Here is a 20308-nt window from a genome sequence, read left to right on the forward strand (position 1 = left end):
AGTTTCAAGACTGCCAAGTGGGAAAGAAACCACTCTGGGCCTGGCTTTGCCCAAGCAGGAGGCATGTGGAGAGCAGCTGCTAGGATAGCCCAGGCCAGGTGTTCGAGAAGCTCTGACTCAAGACTATTTGCCTCCTTTTCTCCTGGGATTGCTCCTGGCAGATGACATACTGTGCATAAGCACTAGCTTTTCCTAGGAGAGAGACCTTTTACCCAGATCTTACTCCCAAGCCTCTTTACTTGCCATTTCTTATCTACATGCAACAGGACTTTCAGCTGCTCCTTTTGGGGCTTGGAAGATAAAAGCCTGTGAGGGTACAGCTATTACCCCCAGGCCAGTAGTTCCTGCAATGAACAATGTATGAAATGAGGCTGGTCTGATTTCTGAATGCAATACACCATGCTGATGGTGGGCATTCATACAGTAGAACCTAAAACTGTGTTACATTGGGACAACAGGTACAAAGGATAAAATTCTGTACCTTGTCAGCTCAAACATATTGTAGAAATACCTCTGGAGAACCTTTCTTTGCTTCACACACAAGTGTGCTCAAGTCAACCTGTTTCTGATAAACCTTAGAGTGTGCTGTGCAAAGTAGTCATACTAAAAGAAGTCCGTCTGTTTCCTATAGAAATTAAAAATCCAGTGCATTTCTGGATTCTTTAAAATCTTTATTCTAGAATTCTGCAGGTTGGGATTTTGAGAGGGACACACCCTTCTTTCCATATTTTCTCATTTCTGACATGTGAACTTCCTCATCAGAAAGATTACAGGAACTTGGCCTCCTCACAGTTATATTTTGTTTGCCAGAGTCAAATTTTCTGAGCCAGTTATGAAGTTTTAACTATTGCAAAACTTCTGTGGTGTAATATACCTTCAACTGCACATAGGATTTGTGATGACATTACTGTGCTGGCTGTTTCAAATAAGTAATATGATGTTTCAAAACTCTTTCCATCCCCTCTCAAACACATTGTATCACCATAGGCTAAAGCACTAATTATGCCTCAGCAGCTTTAATTACAGTCGTTACACAACTGAAATAAAGAGGAACTCCAAAAATTAACTGAAAAATCGTACACAAAACTAATAAGCAAGAATTTTAAAGTCTGAAGGTCTTCAACATATGTGTGGGATTACATAAAGGAGGATTGGCAGACCAGGAGACACAATATTTAAACATAAACATCATGAGTTCAACATATGGGACAGTTAATGACTAGCATGTGATGGTATGCTTAACACAAAGTAATGAATCAATTAGCACATAATAGGGAACCATAATGCATAACAGAACATATGAAAGAATGCATATGGGAGTGATCAGAGCCAGATGTATTTCAGAGCCCTTGGATTCAGTAACCATGCTCCTATTTGTACAGCCACACAATCTACAGGATGTGGGACCTGTTCACTCTCACCTGGAGCCTGACACTGACCAGCAGAGGCCCAGCAGGAATTTCCGTGTCCCCGTGAACCTGGAGTGCCGCTGCCCGAGGGAGCAGCAGAGTGCATACCCGCTGTGCTTCCTGCACCACCCTGAAGTGATTAGGATGGTGACAGGGCAGCCCAACCTCCTAGACACGCTGTGCACTGGCTCCTACCTCGACGTGAAGAAAACTGTCCACTGGTTCTGCGCACTGGTGAGAGCAAGCTGGCGGCGTTTGCCACAGTCATGCAGCTGGGAATTAGCGCTGCTGCCCTCCAAACGCTCCTGCAACCTCAGGCTGACCAACAGCCAAGAAAGCTTCCAGGTTAGCGTGCTGTTCGGGGTGCGGCGACAGGGCTCAGACATCTTTATCAGCAGCCGGTCTCGAGGGGCCCGTACCCCAAGCACAATGTGGCCTGAGACGTACACCATGGCTGAGACCAAGTTCTTCAGGCACGCGGCCAGGCAGGTCCCCCAGGACAGCTCGTACCTCAAATGCCTGCAGCTCCTTACTGGTGTTCTTGCACGCAAGGACTTTTCCGCCCAAGCCATCAAGACTGTCGTCATGCACCTGCTGAACACCCTACCAGCGGCACAGTGGCACAGGAGATACTTCCTGCTTCAGCCGTCGGACATCCTGGAGCAGCTGCGCTTATCTCTGGAAGAGAAACACCTGGAGCATTTTATTGTGGGCAACCAGAGGCTTCTGCAGGAGATCAGGTTGCCCCCCAATATACAAAGGGCTGGGCCACCCAACCTCTTCCACGGCCTGGTGCAAGATCCGGCCGCCCACTCTCAGGCGATGCAAGCCTACTGTGATCTGTGCCAACGCCTGGCAAGAGTGCTCGCCTATGGCCACTGTTAGCAGGGCTCAGAGGATCACAGAATCAGAGAATCACTAGGTTGGAAGTGACCTTCCAGATGATCGGGTCTGACCCGTGCCCTAACACCACCTCAACTAAACCGTGACGGTGAGTGCCATATCCAATCTTTTTTTAATGCATCCAGGGATGGCGACTCCACCACCCCTGCCAGGAAGACGATTCCAGTACCTCATTACTCTTTCAGTAAAAAACTTTTCTCCTAACATCCAACCTAAATTGCCCTTGGCGCAGCTTAAGACCATGTCCTCTCGTTCCGTCAGCTGCTGCCTGCAAAAAAAGACCAAGCCCCAGCTGACTACAGCCATGTTTCAGGAAGCTTTGGAGAGTGATAAAGTCCCCTCTGAGTCTCCGTTTCTCCAGGCTAAACAACTCCAGCTCCGTCAGCCGTTCCTCACAGAACATCAGGCATTCCAAGCCCCTCACCAGCCCTCCTTTGGATGCATGTGCTCGTGGGCCTTGCAGCTGGTGGCAGAGAACCAGCTTTTAGTGCCCTGACAAAGACAGGAATAGATACATGCATATATGACTACAGTACGAATAGATATAACTACAGAGGTTTTCAGGAACAGATGTATTTTTAGTAGATACGTATTATAGCCATAGCTTGTCAATTATCATAATTTTTGTTAAAAAGATATAGCACATATCGAATGTCACTACCTGTTGCCACACATATTAATACTCAGCAGTTACTGCATTTATGAGAGACAAGAGTTTTATTACATTGATATATTTATGAAATATATATTATAGACATATTGTGTTTAATACAAAACAATAACTGAATAAATCAAATGGAAAGGAAATAAAAAACAAGCTGTATATGATTTCTAGATAATTACACAGAATAATAGATATTAATAAGTAAATGTTTACTGAATACGTAAGATATTCTATAATGAAAAAAACATCATAATAAGTATGATAACTAAACACCCTAAATTTAGTACGTATATCATGCCACTATCTACAGTGACCATATTAACGCTCTGTAGTTACGGTGTTTATGGCAGGGAAGTTTTCCATTGCATAAATAGATATTTAAAATATCTAGCATGCATATCACACATAGAGCATTTTCGTACAGGACTATGGCCATATGCAGTGTCACTATCTGTTTGGACACATATTAATGCTCCATAGTTAGTGTATGTCTGAGTGGCAAGCATGAAACGGCTTTGCTGTTTTTTCAATAAAATGCAATCTTACGGACTCTGGAGTGTGCAAGACTTTCTTGATCTCAGCCAGACCTAGAGTCACACGCTGGCAATCTGGGCTTGTGAACAGTCTCCTTGAACTCGAGCAAACTCACAGTGCTGAACTGGTTCTAATCAGAAATTAAGCCCAGCTGCCGCCAGCCCCTCTGATCCCAGAATCACAGAATGGTTGGGCCTGCAAGGCTCCTTAGAAATCGTCGTGTTGCAACCCTGCTGCCAAGGGCAGGGACCCCTTTCACCAGGCCACGTTGCTCCAAGCCCCGGCCAACCACCGAGCCTGGAACACTGCCAGGGACAGGGCAGCCACCGCATCTGTGGGCAGCGTGGCTCAGGGCCTGAGCAGCCTCAGTGGCCAGAACTTCTTCCACATCTCTAGCCTAAGTGCACCCTCTGACGGTGGGAAGCCACTGGCCCTGGTGCTGTCCCTCCAGGCCCTTGTAAACAGCCCCTCTGCAGGTCTCTGGTGGGCCTGGTGCAGGGACTGAAGGGCTGCAGGAAGGTGCCCCAGGAGAAAGCCTTGGAGAGCACTGGAGTGCCACCATGAGGGCAGCAAGCGGGGGCCTGGTATGGCTGTTGGCAGTGGAGGGTACAGGGCGGGCGCTGAGGCCCTGCCAGCCGGAGCTGGGAGCTCTGGAGTGCGGCCAGCAGAGAGCCGTGGGCTCCTGCAGCCCTGCATCCCTCACAGCTGAGGCAGCTGCCCAGGCCCAGCCGTGCGGGGACACGCGGCCGGCCTGGTGCCACCCTCACGGGCCTTCCTGCTCTGGGGCCAGGGTCATTTGTGGCTGTGAGATGAGTGGCCAGCGTGACTTGGGTCCCCAGGGCAGTGACAAGCGTGCAGGGGAAAATGCCAGTCCGGGAAGAAGCAACAGCAAATAGCCCCCAGCATGGCCACAGTAAGACTGGTGTCTTCCACCATCTATCTCTCTTTCCATGTGGAAATAGCAGGGAGGGTATCTATAAATAATAAGGACCCTTCAGTACCAATAAAGCTTCACCAGTATTGGATGGGTATTGCGCAGCTTTCAGCACTGCAAAGTTACCAGGACAAAGGGCCAGCAGGGGTAGGTAGGCCAACACAGGCAGGGCTGGGAACTGAAAACAAGATTTTGGCACAAAATTTTTCTTCAGGTCTGAAATGCATGAAATAGATTTTTCAGAGAGTAATTAGATATGTGGAAGTCAGACCACCCTGAAAGTAAAGGCAACTGATTTCCACAAAGAAAAGACAGTAGCGGAAATGTGGGATGAGAGAAAGATTTGAAAAAAACCTGCAGCTTTGCATACAAAAGAGTCTCTTAACAGGGCTTCTTAGGAGCCAAAGAAGAGGCTGGGCCATTCACTCCTTTTTTTGTTCTCTCTTTCTCATTGTCTCTTTTTTGGTCATATCTGCATGTCCTTTCGATCTGCCGATTGTCTTTCCATCCCATGTTTCTCCCTACTTTCACCTGCCACAATTCTAGCAGGCTTACAAGTCCTAGCAAGCAGGCACATTAATTAATTCAGCTACAATGTAGAAACCTCTCACTTTTCCATTTTTTTGGTTAGCAGCAAGGAAGCAATGTAATAAGGTCATCAGCTCCTGACGGCAGAAGGTGACTGGAACCTGCTAGAAGCATGCCATGGGAAGAAACAGCTTCATTTTGGAGAAGGAAATAGCAGATAGTATTCCACTAAATTGCAAAAGGAAGGCAAAAGGTATAAGTAAGAAGCTGGAAGCTACTTGGATAACAGAACAAACTGGCCTGGCAGCAGCCCTGAGAATAGTGCCTGACTCAGCTCGGCCAGGAAGCATGTGCAATAAATATGAAAGCAGGTAGGATGCACCAAGGAACAGCAGCAGAACACACTTTGACCTTATTGGTACCTTCATCATTTCAATTCAGAAATGGATCAAAATCGTGAGCCAAGGCTTGGGATCATGTAATCCAGCACTGCTAACACACGTACTTTACAAACGCCACAGCCTAAGTACTGAGCTCAGGCTCAGCAGTCCTGGGCAGCTCGCTTAAATAAACTGCAACAGGGACACCAGTTTACACGGAACAATGCAGCGGGATAAATCTGGAATGAAGAAGATGAGCTAAAGACAGCAGTGATTAAATGAAATATTAATATCACTATGTGGAATCAGATGGCCAGATTAGATCCAGAATTTTCTCTGGGGATTGCTGGCTGGACAGACACTGTTGTTTTTTTCAATTTTATTTGACCGCACAAGAGTGGTTCCATGGTGTCCCTCGTCCTGGAAAAAATACTATTAAAGCATCACAGAAGAGAGCGGGATCCCTGGCAGTATGCTCAGGTGGCGCCTGGATGACCAGCACGGAACTGAGGGGATGTGGGTTGTGGGGAAGCCTGTGCGGCAGTGCTGGCTGGGGACAGCACCTGTTGCTTCACAGGCTTCCCACGACACGGGCCGCAGCCGAGGCCATGGCTGCAGGACATCTGGCACCTCTGGTGAGACATAGACCGAGGACACCCTGAAGCCTGCCACTGAGAAGAGGGACCCCTGGAAAATGCTGCTTGAGACACAGGCAGCCCTGGCACTGTCATGACCTGATCGCACAATCTAAGAGAGATATTACGCTGTTAAAGAGTGTCCAAAGGAGAGACAAGATGGCGTCATGAGACGCGAGACATGCAACCGAGATGGCGACGGGCCGTGAGGGGAAGCCCTGTGAGGAGTGGCTGAGGTCACTTGGTCTGTCCAAGCTGGAGGAGACTGAGGGGAGACCTCATCAGAGTCCTCAATTTCCTCGTGCAGGGAAGAGGGACAGGCACTGCTCTCTTTTCTCTGGTGACCCGACCCGAGGGAGTGGCCTGGAGTTGTATCAGGGGATGTTTAGCTTGGATTATAGAATAAAGTTCTTCTCCCAGAAGGTGCTTGGGGACTGCAGCAGGCTCCCCAGGGAAGTGGTCACAGCACCAAGCCTGGCATAGTTCAAGAAGCGTCTGGACAACGCTCTCCGGCCCATGGTGGTACTTCTGGGGCTCTCCTGTTGAGGACCAGGAGTTGAACCTGATGATCCCTCCAGCTCTCTTCCGAGTCAGGAGGTGCTGTAACTCCCTCCCTTCCCGTCCGCCGTTCGCAGCGCCTCCCTCTATCGCCCCCTGCCACGCCCGGCCGGCACCGCAGCAATGGCGGCCTCCACGGCGCCCGTGTGACCCCAACGCCGACCGCGGCTGCCGTGAATGGGGTCGGGCCAGGGCGGGCCCCGCGGCCGCTCCCGCCGGCGCCGCCGCCCCCGAGCAAGCCCCGCCGCCTCTCCCGGCGGACTCGGCCTGGCGAAAAATAGCCGCGAGAGGTGGTCGGGGCCCCGCGGGGGAGGAAAGAGGCGCGGGAGGGGTTTTGCACGGAGGGAGGACAGCAGTGCCGGGAGGCGGGCAGGGGCTTGCTCAGTGACCCGGAGAGCCTGAACATGTTTCCCGTCGGGCCCTGTTAATGGTGTTTGCACTTAAGATACTTCTGGCCGCCTCCAGAAGAGGAATGCGAGGCAAATTTATCTAGCTAGCTACAAAGAAAGCCTGATACACAAAGGGTAATCAGAACTGCGGCAGAAAACATGTCTTGTTTAAAACGGGCAGAGGCCCGCGGTGCCCTGCGCTGTGGGGAGCGCGGTTGGAGGAGCACAGCCAGAGGAAATGTGTAGGGCGAACATAAAGATGGTTGCAGTGACTCATCCACATGGTAAAGAATCTACAGTCAGATTTACTTTGTTACTCGTGTACCGATGGGTGAAGCAATCAGGTTGTCTTGAGCAGGTTTAATGTTCAAACACTGCAAAGGAAAGGGATTGCTATGTTTCTTTATAAAAATTGGAACTTCCCTGTTTAAGTCTGCTCTGATCACTGACGCAAACAAGATTTCCCCTGTCCCTGCCTATCGGTGAGGCTGGTTGCTCCTGCTTTCCAGCCTAGTTAATTTCTTTCTGCTCATTCACATGCACTCTTTACGTGCAAGAAGAGAGCATGTAACTTGAAGTAAAAGAGTGGCCCTGTGGCCAACCCTAAGTGGATTGTTTCTCTTAGAGCCAGTTTTTGATTAATTGAAGTGTTGAAACAAATTTCAGAAACTTCTAGTACACCCTGAAAGGCTGGAGTAACAGCAGACTGCGACAGCAAGGTGGCTCTGTTCCACCACCCAGCTGAACATCGTGCTGTACCTCTTGCTTCAGGCTTAGGAAACAGCTGGCTTTTTGAAAGTTGGTTTTTCCAGTGCATCTAAGCCTTCTGGACATGGCGTGCACTGCAGCTGCTCAGCCCAGCAGTAGGACGGGAAAAGTGGCATGAGCACCCCTATTCCAGCAGCAGCTCTTCAGACCTGCACTTAAATCCAGTGTTAAACTTCAACTACTCTTTGTTTTGAGAGAGTCTAAGCTTTGACTCAAATTTGAACAGTAAACTGGTGTTTCATATCATGCAGTAGCCCGTGTCATGGGTTCTCAAATTTGACTGGGGTGTGGTAGAGAAAGATGCATGCATGCTGACAGATAACAAAATACTGCCCTTCTGCCTAGAGATCCTTGTGCTATTTAAGACTTGGCAAAAATTGCTGCCCTCACTAGCTCAATTATTTAAGTGCTGAAATATCCCAGATCAGCCAAATTCCATTAAACACAAAGTGCAAAGGAAAGTTATCTTAAACAAGCAGTGTACCAATTGTAAAGTTGTTACGTTTACTCCCCAAGGAAGAAAGGATTCTCATCAAGGGGGGGTGAAGAGGTTATCCAAACTTAATATGTCATTTTTTTGTTAAATGAGCTTTAACTTAGACTACTGTAAATTGAATGAAAAAACATGGAGAAGGGAGATACGGAGCTTTCGGGATTAAAAATAAACCCCAAAGCCTTCATTACTATCTTATAGCTTTTTCTAAGTAGTACTTTGCTGTTGCAGTTCTGAAATTAATGAAGTGTGCATGGATTATTGCTGAGTGTATTTTACTTCAAAGCTGGTTATTCTCCAGAAGTCAGAGGCTTTGCATGTCTGTTAATACAGACTTTCCAGGCCACTTTTCTAATACAAACTTCTGGGTTTTGACTCAGTGCTAGAGGAGCAAAATAACATCCTTACCTTTGCAGCTGTGACCACAACATAAAATCAAGCAGGAAGAAGAACTGATGCTTGGGGTTGTTTTCACTACACTTAAAGCACCTTGAGAGTTGGAGCTTACACAAATAGACAGGCCCACTCACACCCTCCCTAAGAAATGTGGCTGTTAGGGCACTTGGCCTTTCTTTTATACCTGCCCCAGTTTAGCCAGCACAGGTGAATGCATCTTGTCTGTTAGACAATCCAACTCCTGCAGTGTGAACATTGCTGTTGCACAGCAGCTTCCCCCATTTGCCTGTGCTACCTTACCCAGGCTGCAGCACTGCGCTCGGAACAGCTCCGAGGATGGTTTGGTGGCAGTCCAGCTTGTGATTGTTCTGGGAATTAGAAGGAGGCTCTAGGCAGAGATCTGAAGGGTGGCTGTGTCAACTATAGACAACTTTTGTGTGTAGACCTCTCTGCTTGTCCAACTCCCAGCTGTACAAGTGCCACTAAAACATAAGTTAACAAGTGATGTGTGTCAATACCTACCTTGAAATGCTTGCATATTCAAGCAAGTGGGAAGGGAGAGGGGGAAGAAAGGTACTTAGCTGGATTTTTCTATTTCTCTGTACTGCTGTTCGTGACTCAGTCTACAGTTTTGACCTGTGATTTTACATAACTCAGGAGGTTGCAGAAAAAGGCAACCTTTTGTCTCAGTTTCTGGGAGGATCAGTTATATGACCGTCAGGCTAGTGTGGGAGCTAACCTCTTGAAGATGCAGTTTAACTTTTTTCTACTCTGCATATTGTAAGGAATAGAAAGTTCTTGGGAGTATATTTCTGAAAAGCTACCTGATACACAAGAATATTGGAATATGTTAGTAAAATTTCAAGTTATCTGTTCAGCATTACTTCTTAGTCTTTTCTCTGTTGTGAGCAACTTGAAAAAGCATCACCTGGTGCTTTATCCTGACATTTGTCTTTTAGCATGTTTCAGGGATCCTTTCTGGTATTAGAATGTCGTGACAGAATCCTTTCATCTGCTGTGGTGCAGTGGATTTTTTTAAGCAACTGCACAGCAGTAATAGCAGTTGAATTTAACCACCCCAAACCCCTTCCCCCAGGGCAGAGTAATTTGCTTTTCTTGGTGTTTAAGTGTTTTCACTAAGCATTTGCATAGCATACTACCAGCTAAAATACATAGTTCCTATTTCCAGAGCTCTCTGAGAGTGTTCTGTTTATCTTCGGTACACAGCAGATTATAGGGGCTTTGCCCTGCCTTTCTTACCCCTCCTTATACCAAATAAAAAGTCAATCCTGCTATTAATTTGATCATTACACTAAACAGTAAGCTCAATTATCCATTACATCAAAATGTATTCTGCCATCATGTTATTAGACTTCTTATAGATCAAACTGGAGGCAAGTGAAGAGGGAATGTTTTCTTTTTTCCTACCTGTCACTGTATCTGCTTTGAAGATTGGCTTTGTAAGCTTTTCCCATTAACTAACAAAGAGATAGAAATATTCCACATCCCTGTGTGCCTTCTCCAGATGTGGATTAAGTTCATTAATGGGAACAGTAATCTCCCAGACTGTCTGACAGGTGTTGATCTGTGCACCAGCACTAGTGCAGATTCTCACTTTAAATATGTTAAATGAGTGAGAGCCAGGAGTGTGGGTTTCAAGCAGATTGTCTCCATGTACTGTGCTTTGACTTGAGCGTGAAGTTCTGGGATGGATCACCAGAGGCTGCACCACCACTGAATGGTCAACACTCTCCACAACTCATAGGCGGGAAAGTCCGCGAGTGCAGGCAAGAGCTCACCTAAACCAGCCACACACACAGAACTCACAGTGAGAACACAGCCCTCAGCATCATGTATTTTCATTTGCAGACTCATGCTTATTCTTGATATAGACATAGCCAGCAGCAATTATAAGAATCCAGTCTAGCATTAAAATAATTAAAATTGACATATTGAACTCCTCCAGAAGGAAGACCCATAAGAAATGGGAATATCCATAAGGAAACTTGATCCCACGGAAGTATAAAAATTTGAAAAACGTCATAGCACTCCATTTCAGTCTTTTAGCACTCTACAGGAGCCTCTACAACTGGTTGTGTGGTGTTGGTGAACACCAGAAATTGAAGGTGTAAACACAGGGTGATACAGCAAGATCTGGACTACTCAAAAAGACATGGTCATCAAAATAACATTTATTTCAGTGTAACATGAGGGATCCATCACCTGAGATTGGGAAATGTATGTAGGGTACCTGGGAGGTAGGAAAAAATAAAAAGATACTCAGAGTACAGAGGCATTTGTGGATACAAATAGTTCAGTTTGGCAGGTTATAAGTAAGTAGAAGGAATGCAAGTCTTGCCAGAGATAAAAAAAAAATAATTTGTCCTGTTCATGGCATAAGAGAACCACAAAAGAAGTTTTAACATTAAAACCAGGCACAGAAACAGAAGTTAAAAGGTTAGAGAATTGCAGGAACCTGCTCTGGAAAGCATGTGAGATAAGAGTGATTAGGATTCATTTGATCGGCTTAGAGGAAATTCAGATACTTTCCATACAGGTGTGTTTTCATTAGAGATTGCTGCTGGGCTGCTGTTCAGCCTGCTGGGGGAAAAGTGTAAGCCAGTAGAGGAAAGACAGACCTTGTCAGGTAAAGAGTCAAGGATAATTTAGAGGGACACACAGTGAGGAAAACAAGCCATCAAATACCTTATTTAGCAGGATGGTGTTTTTTCCTGAGGTCTAAAGATGAGGAACACCATTATCTTGAAAATCCTTCATGTCTTGTCAGCACAACGCAGACACCACTAACTCTTACACATAGCCTTGCTTACTCTGATTTCTGGTGTAATTTTCTTCTGGCCCCTCCATAAAATTAAAACCTCTTCAAAATACATAGTTAGCATCCCTTCAGTGGCCGTCCCTGTCAGTATGCATGCCAAGCAGTTGACAGAATGATTTTTCCCCTGTAATACCTGTGCATCATTATCTCCAGCCATCATAAATGCAGGCTTTGGAGAAACATTTGCCATATTTGGAGCTGGTTGTCCAGTAAGTGTCTTATTAATGAGCATTCTGATGAAGGAGACACAGCTTACCTGTTTACACAAGTGACACAGCACTATTTTTGCGTGACATATATAACTTCTAGTTGATAAAATCTTTAGGCTTGAATTTTCGCCTTGGCACCTTAATACCATCTCTCCTTAGGATCCTGAGAGCAGCAACATGATGTAGTTCATACACCAACACATTTTGACTACTGAGTTTAGATGTTGCGTATTTCAGCAGAACTAGAAAGCAACTGTCAGCACTTAGAACTACAATGCGAGCTGCATGTGAGTTATTAAAGCTGCAGCTACCTAAGCTTAATCCTGGCCTCCAGGAACATTTCCTTGGATTTTACTGGACAGATACATTTGTGGACACAGCTGTACAAGCATTGAGGGAGAAAACTACAAGCCTACGTGCTTCAGAGCCTGCCCTACAGGCAGGCTAAAACATGTAGCATGCTAGCGCAAGTGAAAGGGAGAGCTGCTATGTGCAACTTGATCATTACATTTGGTCTAGCAGTTGCATAGACACCAAACTGCTCTACTGGTGCTGGTTTGCTGTAGTACAACATTTCTACACATAGCATGGTTAGGGAGCCCACCTTAACAGATGCTTTAGAGTAAGTAGTACTTCTAAGATTTCCTGTGCTGAATAGGAGTACATTAAGAAGATGGAAGCCATCACACACCACTTGGAAAAGGGTAATTTTAGCATACCAAGCATAGCATACCAAGACCCCCATATATACCCCATAACAGTCTTCAGTCCTTGTCAAAAATAAAAATACATCAAAATTTGAAGCCAAGAACATTTTCACTTAGTTTCCTACCTAAGTAGGTAGGAAGTAGCTGTAGGCTCTTGCTTTAAAGTGACTCTTCTTAATTCTAGAAGCTCACAGGTACCTTCTCTCAAATTTTGGTGCCTCTTCCTTGCTACTCTTTTTAACCTTTCTTCTTTGAGCCTCACAGGTGCAAAGCTTTCAGTTGAATTAACTCTGCCTTATCAAGAAGTGGTGAGGAACGTGTTTCCCTGAATATTAATCTTGCTAGGTATGAAGAACTAATGCTCAAAAAAAAAACTTGCCTGAATTTCTGTTACTTTGGGAGTTTGGGGATTTGTTTGGCTTGTTTTGATTGATTTTTCCAGTCAGAATTCCAGACTTCTGAGTAAATGCGTTAACTCCAGGGGTGTACACTGTTAAACACAGGATGTTTGCTTCCCGTGTTTGTTACAAAATCTACAATGATCTCCACAGAGCTTCCATTTAATTGGAGTTTTGCCACCAAGTTAAATAGGTAGCTCAAGTCCAAGTTCATTAACAGAATGGAAAGGTTTACTCCCAAGTGTGGGATGTAGTAGAAAGATTAGAAGCTGAGCAGTTGCCTTTACATGGTATGTCTGAGCTTGATGAGGTTATTTCCTGAACCTAAGCTATAAACAAGGAACCGTGCAAAGTAGCAAACCTGCATATGGGATGCATCTGCTGGAATTTGTGACAAAAACTAACAATCTTCACCTCACTGAAGTCAGTGAAACATTTTCGGTTTACTTAATTGGAGCCAGGATTTTGCTGTAGGTACTTACACTTTAATTTTGCAGGAATTAATGCACATTGCACAGTAAATATCTCTAAGAAATGTTTATCTCCTCTCTTTCCCAGTTCTCCGTTTTTCTTTAGGCTGAGTTTTAAATTGCTTTCCTAAACCTTTTTCATCTCCATTCCCGTTTTTAAATCAGACACTGAATAGATATCCTTTCAGCATTCTGCTTGAGCAACGCCAATGGCATCACTTTTACACTGTATTGATCATGATGCACTATAGTATGATGTCTTCCATCAGAATTGCAAAGCACCCAACAAATATCAATTAAGTATTGTGTCTCTGTGAGGTGTGTAAGTAATTAATTTTATAAGCCAATGCCAATCCAGGGTGGATTCTCATCTTAGTGCATGACCTCTTACTCGTTTACAGTTATTTTCTTCTTGAGTGTCTAGACCTGAAATAAGTTCCTTATGCAGCTTTTGTAATGGCATTAGTAACAGGCACATTTGTGAAGCTGAAATGCAAGACACCTCTCATATTTCCATTATGTGAAAGGATGTTCTCTCAAATTCATTGTCAGAGGTAATTGTGGTAAATCAAGTCAGTGGAAAAGACCGGGGAAGAATTTGAGACTGAAGCTCCAGTCCTGCCTTCACTTCATTAGAACAGGTGCTCCTAAACTGTTGGTGTCGTGTGTTTGCTTTTGTGCAGGTAGCAAAGGACTTCCTTGATGCTACAGGCTTCCTTTTCCCTGAAACATTTACTCTGTGCACCTGGAAATCACATTTAGACAGATTTTGAGGGCTTCATAAATTTGTCTGGCTTTCTAGATGTGTGGTAGCTGTACAGAGCAGACACTTCTGAACTGGTTGGTGCATGCCTGGAAACTCTGGATGTCAGCACTGTGAGCACACACAGCAGTTACAGGACATGAAGCCTCTCAGAGGAGCAGCTCTGTGTGTATGCTGTGCTGTCCAGCCATGCATATGAAGTGCAACACATCCGAAGCAGCAGACTTGATGTAGACATGGCTGTGCAGTCAGGCCCAAGCTTTCATGGGGGAGCTACATAGTTATTTTCATATAGATTATACATCCCTGTTCCTGTGTGTTGCAGCTGCTGCATATATACACCGTTTTTTCTGCCCATGAAATCGTCTGCCAGATCTATGGGATTTCTACCACTCTAGTTTGCACCCTGATATACACACTCCTCCAAGGAGTAGGATCCTTACTTGTTCTACTGTCAATTCCCCTTCCCTTCTAATAACAAGTCCTTGCAATATGGCAATTCTTCCATGAGACATCCTCAGACAATTTCAGTTTTCACAGAAGAGAGACCTGGCAGTCCCCAGTCCTTTTTCCCTCTCCAGGAGTCCTTGGTCTTGGTAATTTTGCTGCTTACCATGCCCTGGTTCTGACATGTGTTGGATCTCTCCATTAGCCAGTTTGACCTATTAGCCTGGAAGAAAAACAGCAGAAAGGTGGGTGGGTTTCTCTGGTGTAGTGAGGTAAATAGCTGACCAAATGACAGATATGAGATAGAGGATCAGCAGATTTGCTGATAATATCAAGCTGTGAGGTATGGAGGCAAGCAATGACACTTTGCAGGCTTGAGAGATAAGCCTGTGTGAACCTCATGAAGTCCAACAAGGCCAAGTGCAAGGTGCTGCAGATGGATTGGAGCAATCCCAAGCACAAATAGGCTGGGCAGAAAATGGATTGAGAGCAGCCCTGGGGAGAAGGAGTTGGGGGTGTTGGTTGCCGAGAAGCTTGACATGACCCAGCAATGTGCACTTGCAGCCCAAAAATCCAACCGTGTCCTGGGCTGCATCCAAAGCAGTGTGGCCAGCAGGGCCAGGGAGGATATTCTGCTCTGTTCTCATGAGACCCTATGTAAAATGCTTTGTCCAACATAAGAAGGACATGGACCTTTTAGAACAAATCCAGAGGAGGGCTACAAAGATGCTCAGAGGGCTGGAGTACCTCTCCTGTGACAACATGCTGAGAGAGTTGGGGATGTTTTGCCTAGAGAAGATTCCAGGGAGACTTTGGAGCAGCTTTCCTGTACCTAAAGGGGACCTTTAAAAAGCTGGAGAGACTTTTTACAAAGGCCTGTGATGACAGGGCAAGGGGGAATAGTTTTTAAACTGAGAGTAAGTTTACATTAGATATTAGGAAGAAATTCTTTACTGTGAGGGAGTTAAAACTTTGGAACAGGTTGTCCAGAGGGATGCCCCATCCCTGAAAGTATTCAAGCCCAGATTGGATGTGGCTTGAGCATCTTGATCCAGTGGGTAGCATCCCTGGCCATGGCAGGGGGTCTGGAACCAGGTGATCTTTGAAGTCCCTTCCAACCCAAATGATTTCTGTGATTCTGTGATCAGGGGAGTACCGAGATATTGCAAGTGCAGCTGGGAGAATGGCAAAGAGATTGAGAGACTTGACCTCTCACTTTTGCAAGTGACGTGTTAAATCAGCTTAGCTGCCTGTGAAGTGGTAATTTGATTTGTTTATTTTACAGAACAGAGGTCCTACATTACCTCTTTCACTCTTCTCTTTGGAAATGTCATTCAGTCTGGGAAAATTTGGGTGGATTCAGTTTTTCGTCACACCACCACCTTAGAATAATATATTTGGAAGGGTTATCAAAGATTTTCTACTTTGCTTTCCTACAGGCATTTGCATATAAACTTTCTTTCTGTGGCCTCACACCAACTGGGGTGTTTTGCACTGCTTGTTCATATGTTGGAGGCTAAAGCCATTGCTATAATCATGTTCATAAACCTCTATGATTTTTAAACATGCTTATTCTGATTCTGTGTTATCCTCAAAAATACTTCAAATCCATTATATTACTCTGTTGAATTAGTTTCAAAATTGTACCTGAAACTGAATTACACCTCCCATGCTGTGTGGAAACTGCTCTGAAATTAAAGAGATATTTGAGAACCTTGTGTTGGCTTCCTTAGGGACATACAAGCACATGAAATATTCCTCCCACCCCCCTGGAAAATTAAGAAATAAATAAAGAAAAAGATTTTTTTTTCTCCCTACTTCCAGCTAGATTTCAACCGGAAGAACATAAAATCACACCATGACAAAATTCTGATTTTTCCTTCAGTATTGTTTGAGAAATGATGGAAGACTTCAGTGCATTAATAAAGCAGTTTAGACACCCGTCTGCCACAGTGGTGGAGCTTAGAAGGTCAAAAGAACATTGTCATCTGCTTCACATACACACACCCAGTGTTTGTTCATTAATGGCATACTTCTAGCATAGATTATAACTGTACACATTGTACAACAAAGCAGTGCCATGAAGTCCTCTGTCCCTAGGGAACAGAAGAAGCAGAAAAAAAAGTGGCTGATTAAAGCATTCTCAGCAGCTGAGAGCATCCCTAACACAAACACGTTTTACTGTGAACTTTGAAAGGGTGGGAACAATAACTGCTCACCACCATCTTCAATTGATGTTATTGTCGAGAATAAATCCCCCACTGGTAGAATAATCCCTGATAAGAGGCATTCTAGCTTTCAGAAGTCATGCTCTCAAAGCATACACAGTGGGAGGATGTTGTAATATCAGTGCTCCATAAAATATGCACAAATTGGTTTGGGGTTGCCCATCTGTTTTGATTTCAGAAAGTGGAGGTCTAGATATGTGTGTCTTAAACCAAATATGACCCGTTTTAAAAGAGACTTCATCCTTCCCTGACAAAGACAAGATCCATTGTGTTTTTCCTGATGCTCCTTCCATAGGGTCTCTAAAGACCCAAATTTAACTGAAAAGCAAAAAGGCTAGTGGGGGGTGGGGAGGGAGGTTGGAACTAGACAACCTTAAAGTCCCTTCCAGTGCAAACCATTCTATTATTCCATTATTTGCTTACTGGTCCTGCAATTTTAGAAAATAAATTTTCTCACCTCTAGTTCAGGAAAATCCCAGTTGTAATGAGGTTAACTGGGTGCCTTGCAGATCACACTCATTCCTTGCATGATAGCATTGACTGAGTCGCAGAGCACCAGAAACGAATCTTGCCCTTTCTCTCTGTGAAAGCGAAAGTGTGTTCGGCAGGTGTTTCCGCACGTCGGGTAACATGCCTTTGGATCATACACAGCTAATCCTCTTTATACTTTACTGACTGTAACCTCAGTCTTACATGAAATATATTTTTCGTCTTTTCCTCAGCCTGATCCAAAGCCTGTTGAAGTCAGTGGAAAGAGGTCCAGATATTTCTTCAGTAGTTTCGGAGCTGACTCTATATGAAAAACTGGTCTAGCACTGAGTCTTCTAGTTGAAAGACAAGGAAAATAAGCAGCACCAAACCACACTGGACCAGGCGCTGTATTAAATACATAAATGAAAGTAATGTGAAACTTGTAAAACCAGATTGGGCAAAACACTCTGAAACAGGCTGCAGGGAACAGTCTAGTGCTAACAGGGGAATAAGTTAGCTATTTAATGATTTCTTTTCCATAGCTTTTACTTTTCCACATATTCTGTAATGTAACAGTACTTTTTTTCTCCTTGAACAAATAGCTGTCAGACAGCAGAACTGGAATGAGAAGATATGTAGTGTTTGCTTTTATCTTACATTACAAAAGAAGGATCAATACCTTCTGTTATTCCAAGTATAAAATTACAGGTGTCAAATCATTTGGTGCTTTAAATGCTATGCCAGAAAAGTAATCCAGTAAAAATAGCTATGTACTGTCAGAGCTGAGCAGTTAGTATCGTTATTACAGTTTCTTGCATGGCTCCAACAGTGTAAGATGGCAAAAAAAAGTGTAAGAGACTAGCAAGAAAATTGCCTGTAATCACTCAGAGCATAGAAAGACAGGAGGATGGAAATGAGGTAAACCTAATGACCCAAAGTGAGAATCTGATTTACAGTTGGTTTGAACTTTAAAAATGCTGTTGAACAAAAGCTGGCTAACATCTTAGGGGCTGATTTTAAAGAGATCCCAAAGAGTTAAAGAGTGCTTAGTGCTTGGTCCTTGGTGAGTATGTGGTTGATCCTCTCTCCTAAGGAGTATACCATTTAAAAAGTAGAGGAGTATTTAGCTGGAAAGGTTGAAGAATTTTATCATCTCCACATTACAGGTGGGAGTGCAGAACAGGGGTGAAGAAGTTTGGGCTGGATTAAACAGTTGGGATCTGAGTTGTTAGTGGCAGGGAACCCCTAAGTCCTGTCAAGTCCTTTGCAAACAAGACCATCCATACCTAACTGTGGTATGAATGTGAAGTTGTAAATGAATGTATGTGCTGAAGTTTCCTGTGGACCTGAAGTAAAATAGGAGGTACAAGAACGGGTCATAGCGGATCTGTGGGGTTTGGTATGTGAATTTCTCCTCAAAAGATCATGAAGAGCTACACACACTTTATGCAGCTTCTGGAATTTAGGTTAATACTTTCATTGTCCATTCCACAAAAGCCAGGACAGAAGAGAATTTATATAGTAGATTATGTTTACTAGGGGGCAGAAGAATCACTGCATTTAATACTCTTTTTCAGGCCTTCTGAGCTACCGTGAAAGCTGGACAGAGATGGCCTGATTTGCTAAATTGGGAACATGCTGCTTCAGTCAGTATGGATGTTAGGATGCTAATTAAAGGACATAGCAGCTGACAAGTGAATCTTTAATCCTTGTCAAATCCCTTAAGAGTATGACCAGTGTGAAGTACTTCATGTAGAAAAGAAATTTTTACTCCTGAATTCACGTATTTCCAGATGAGATATGTTTATTTTCATGGTAAGAATCAGAACACATTTTACTTAATATTTTCAGGATTAATTTTGTCTGCCTTATGAATCACTCCCCAAATCCCAGCTCTCTTCCTCTACTTCTTGAAAACCATGGGAGTCATATTTGTTGTCCTCACTGGTATTTTAAGTGGCATGAAGGGTGTGTCAGGCTGCATAGTATGCTGCTGAACAGCAGACCAAATCCTGGTGCTTAGAGCATGCAGTTGTGCTGAAAGGTCAGAAACACCAAGGACATGTAGTGCACCAAAACCTGCCTGTCCTGAGATAGCGAGGAACAATCTCATGTGTTGATTTACAGAAAAACTTTGTTTGGTTCCTTTTTTTTTCCCCTTTGCAAACCACATGCTCTTGCTGAATGTAAATATCTCGGGCTGCAATGATTAAGTCCATTTTAGGTTCATTTCCATTAATCTGTGAAAAGACTGTGCCAAAACCCAGAATCAACTCTGAAGTATAGATTGTGAAGGTTTTGTTTTGTTTTGTTTTTGTTTTTGTTTTTTTTTTATTTCTGAAAAAAGAACTCAGCAGTAGGTTGTCAGTTAGTACATCAAAGGATGCATCTAGTGTACCCCGGTATGCTCTAATGTGAGCCATTTGTTCAAAAGTTAGCACTAGTTAACTAACATGACTATTCATTTTAAAATAAGCATTCAGGCAGTGTTTGCTCCCAGGCAAATACTTGGTCTGCTACAGTTCTTTCTCAGCTCAGCTGCCTCTGATCCCCTTTGCAAGTGCCTAAGTTGTTAGTCTTTGTAGTCATGAGAGTTAATTACCACTTATTTTGTTCACTTTTCTACATGGCCTACAGCTTTTATGTCTTTCACATGATTTGGGAGTGGAAAGACTTGCCTCCATTAAGGGATTGTTTGTTATGCAATATGTGATTATTAGTTGCCAAGAAGTGGTCTGCCACATGAGTGCTGGCAGGTTGGTGGCTGTGCAACTGCACTACTAATTACATGGCTGGGCTGGGTAAGCACCGTGATGGTGGAGATAGGCTCCAGGACCCCGCAGGAGATCGAGGTTAGGTAAACTGGGCCACCTGGGCTGTTGTGCCTAGATGTGGCATCTAGGGGCAGATGGGATGGATCTGCTGGGGTTGAAGCCTGGACATGTGGAGAGAACACCTAGAAGCTATGATATGGGGCAGTGAGTAAGGAGCAGAGGAAGAAGTTAAGAGCAATTCATGTAGCAATCAGCTGTGCACAGCGTGGCCCTTTGGTGTTGGGTTGGACTCCTATAGTTTTGGGAGTGTTCATGTAGTAGGAGAGGAGCACTAGCTTTCAAATCAATCCAAGAAAACTAGGTTTATCTCCCAGCTCAAAAGCATTGTCCCCACAGAAGTGGATATTCAAG

General features: G+C 44.3%; 1 protein-coding gene across 1 annotated transcript; it reads left to right on the forward strand.

Moving 5' to 3' along the window:
- Nucleotides 1–1364: 1364 nt before the first annotated feature.
- On the forward strand, nucleotides 1365–2294 carry LOC136292795 (inositol 1,4,5-trisphosphate receptor-interacting protein-like 1). The gene has a single exon (XM_066189045.1). The coding sequence runs from the start codon at nucleotides 1365–1367 to the stop codon at nucleotides 2292–2294; it is 930 nt and encodes a 309-aa protein (XP_066045142.1).
- Nucleotides 2295–20308: the final 18014 nt, after the last annotated feature.

The sequence above is a fragment of the Chamaea fasciata genome, unplaced genomic scaffold, assembly GCF_029207755.1.
Source record: "Chamaea fasciata isolate MVZ Bird 193981 ecotype frontalis unplaced genomic scaffold, bChaFas1.0.hap1 SCAF_1, whole genome shotgun sequence".
NCBI lineage: Eukaryota > Metazoa > Chordata > Aves > Passeriformes > Sylviidae > Chamaea > Chamaea fasciata.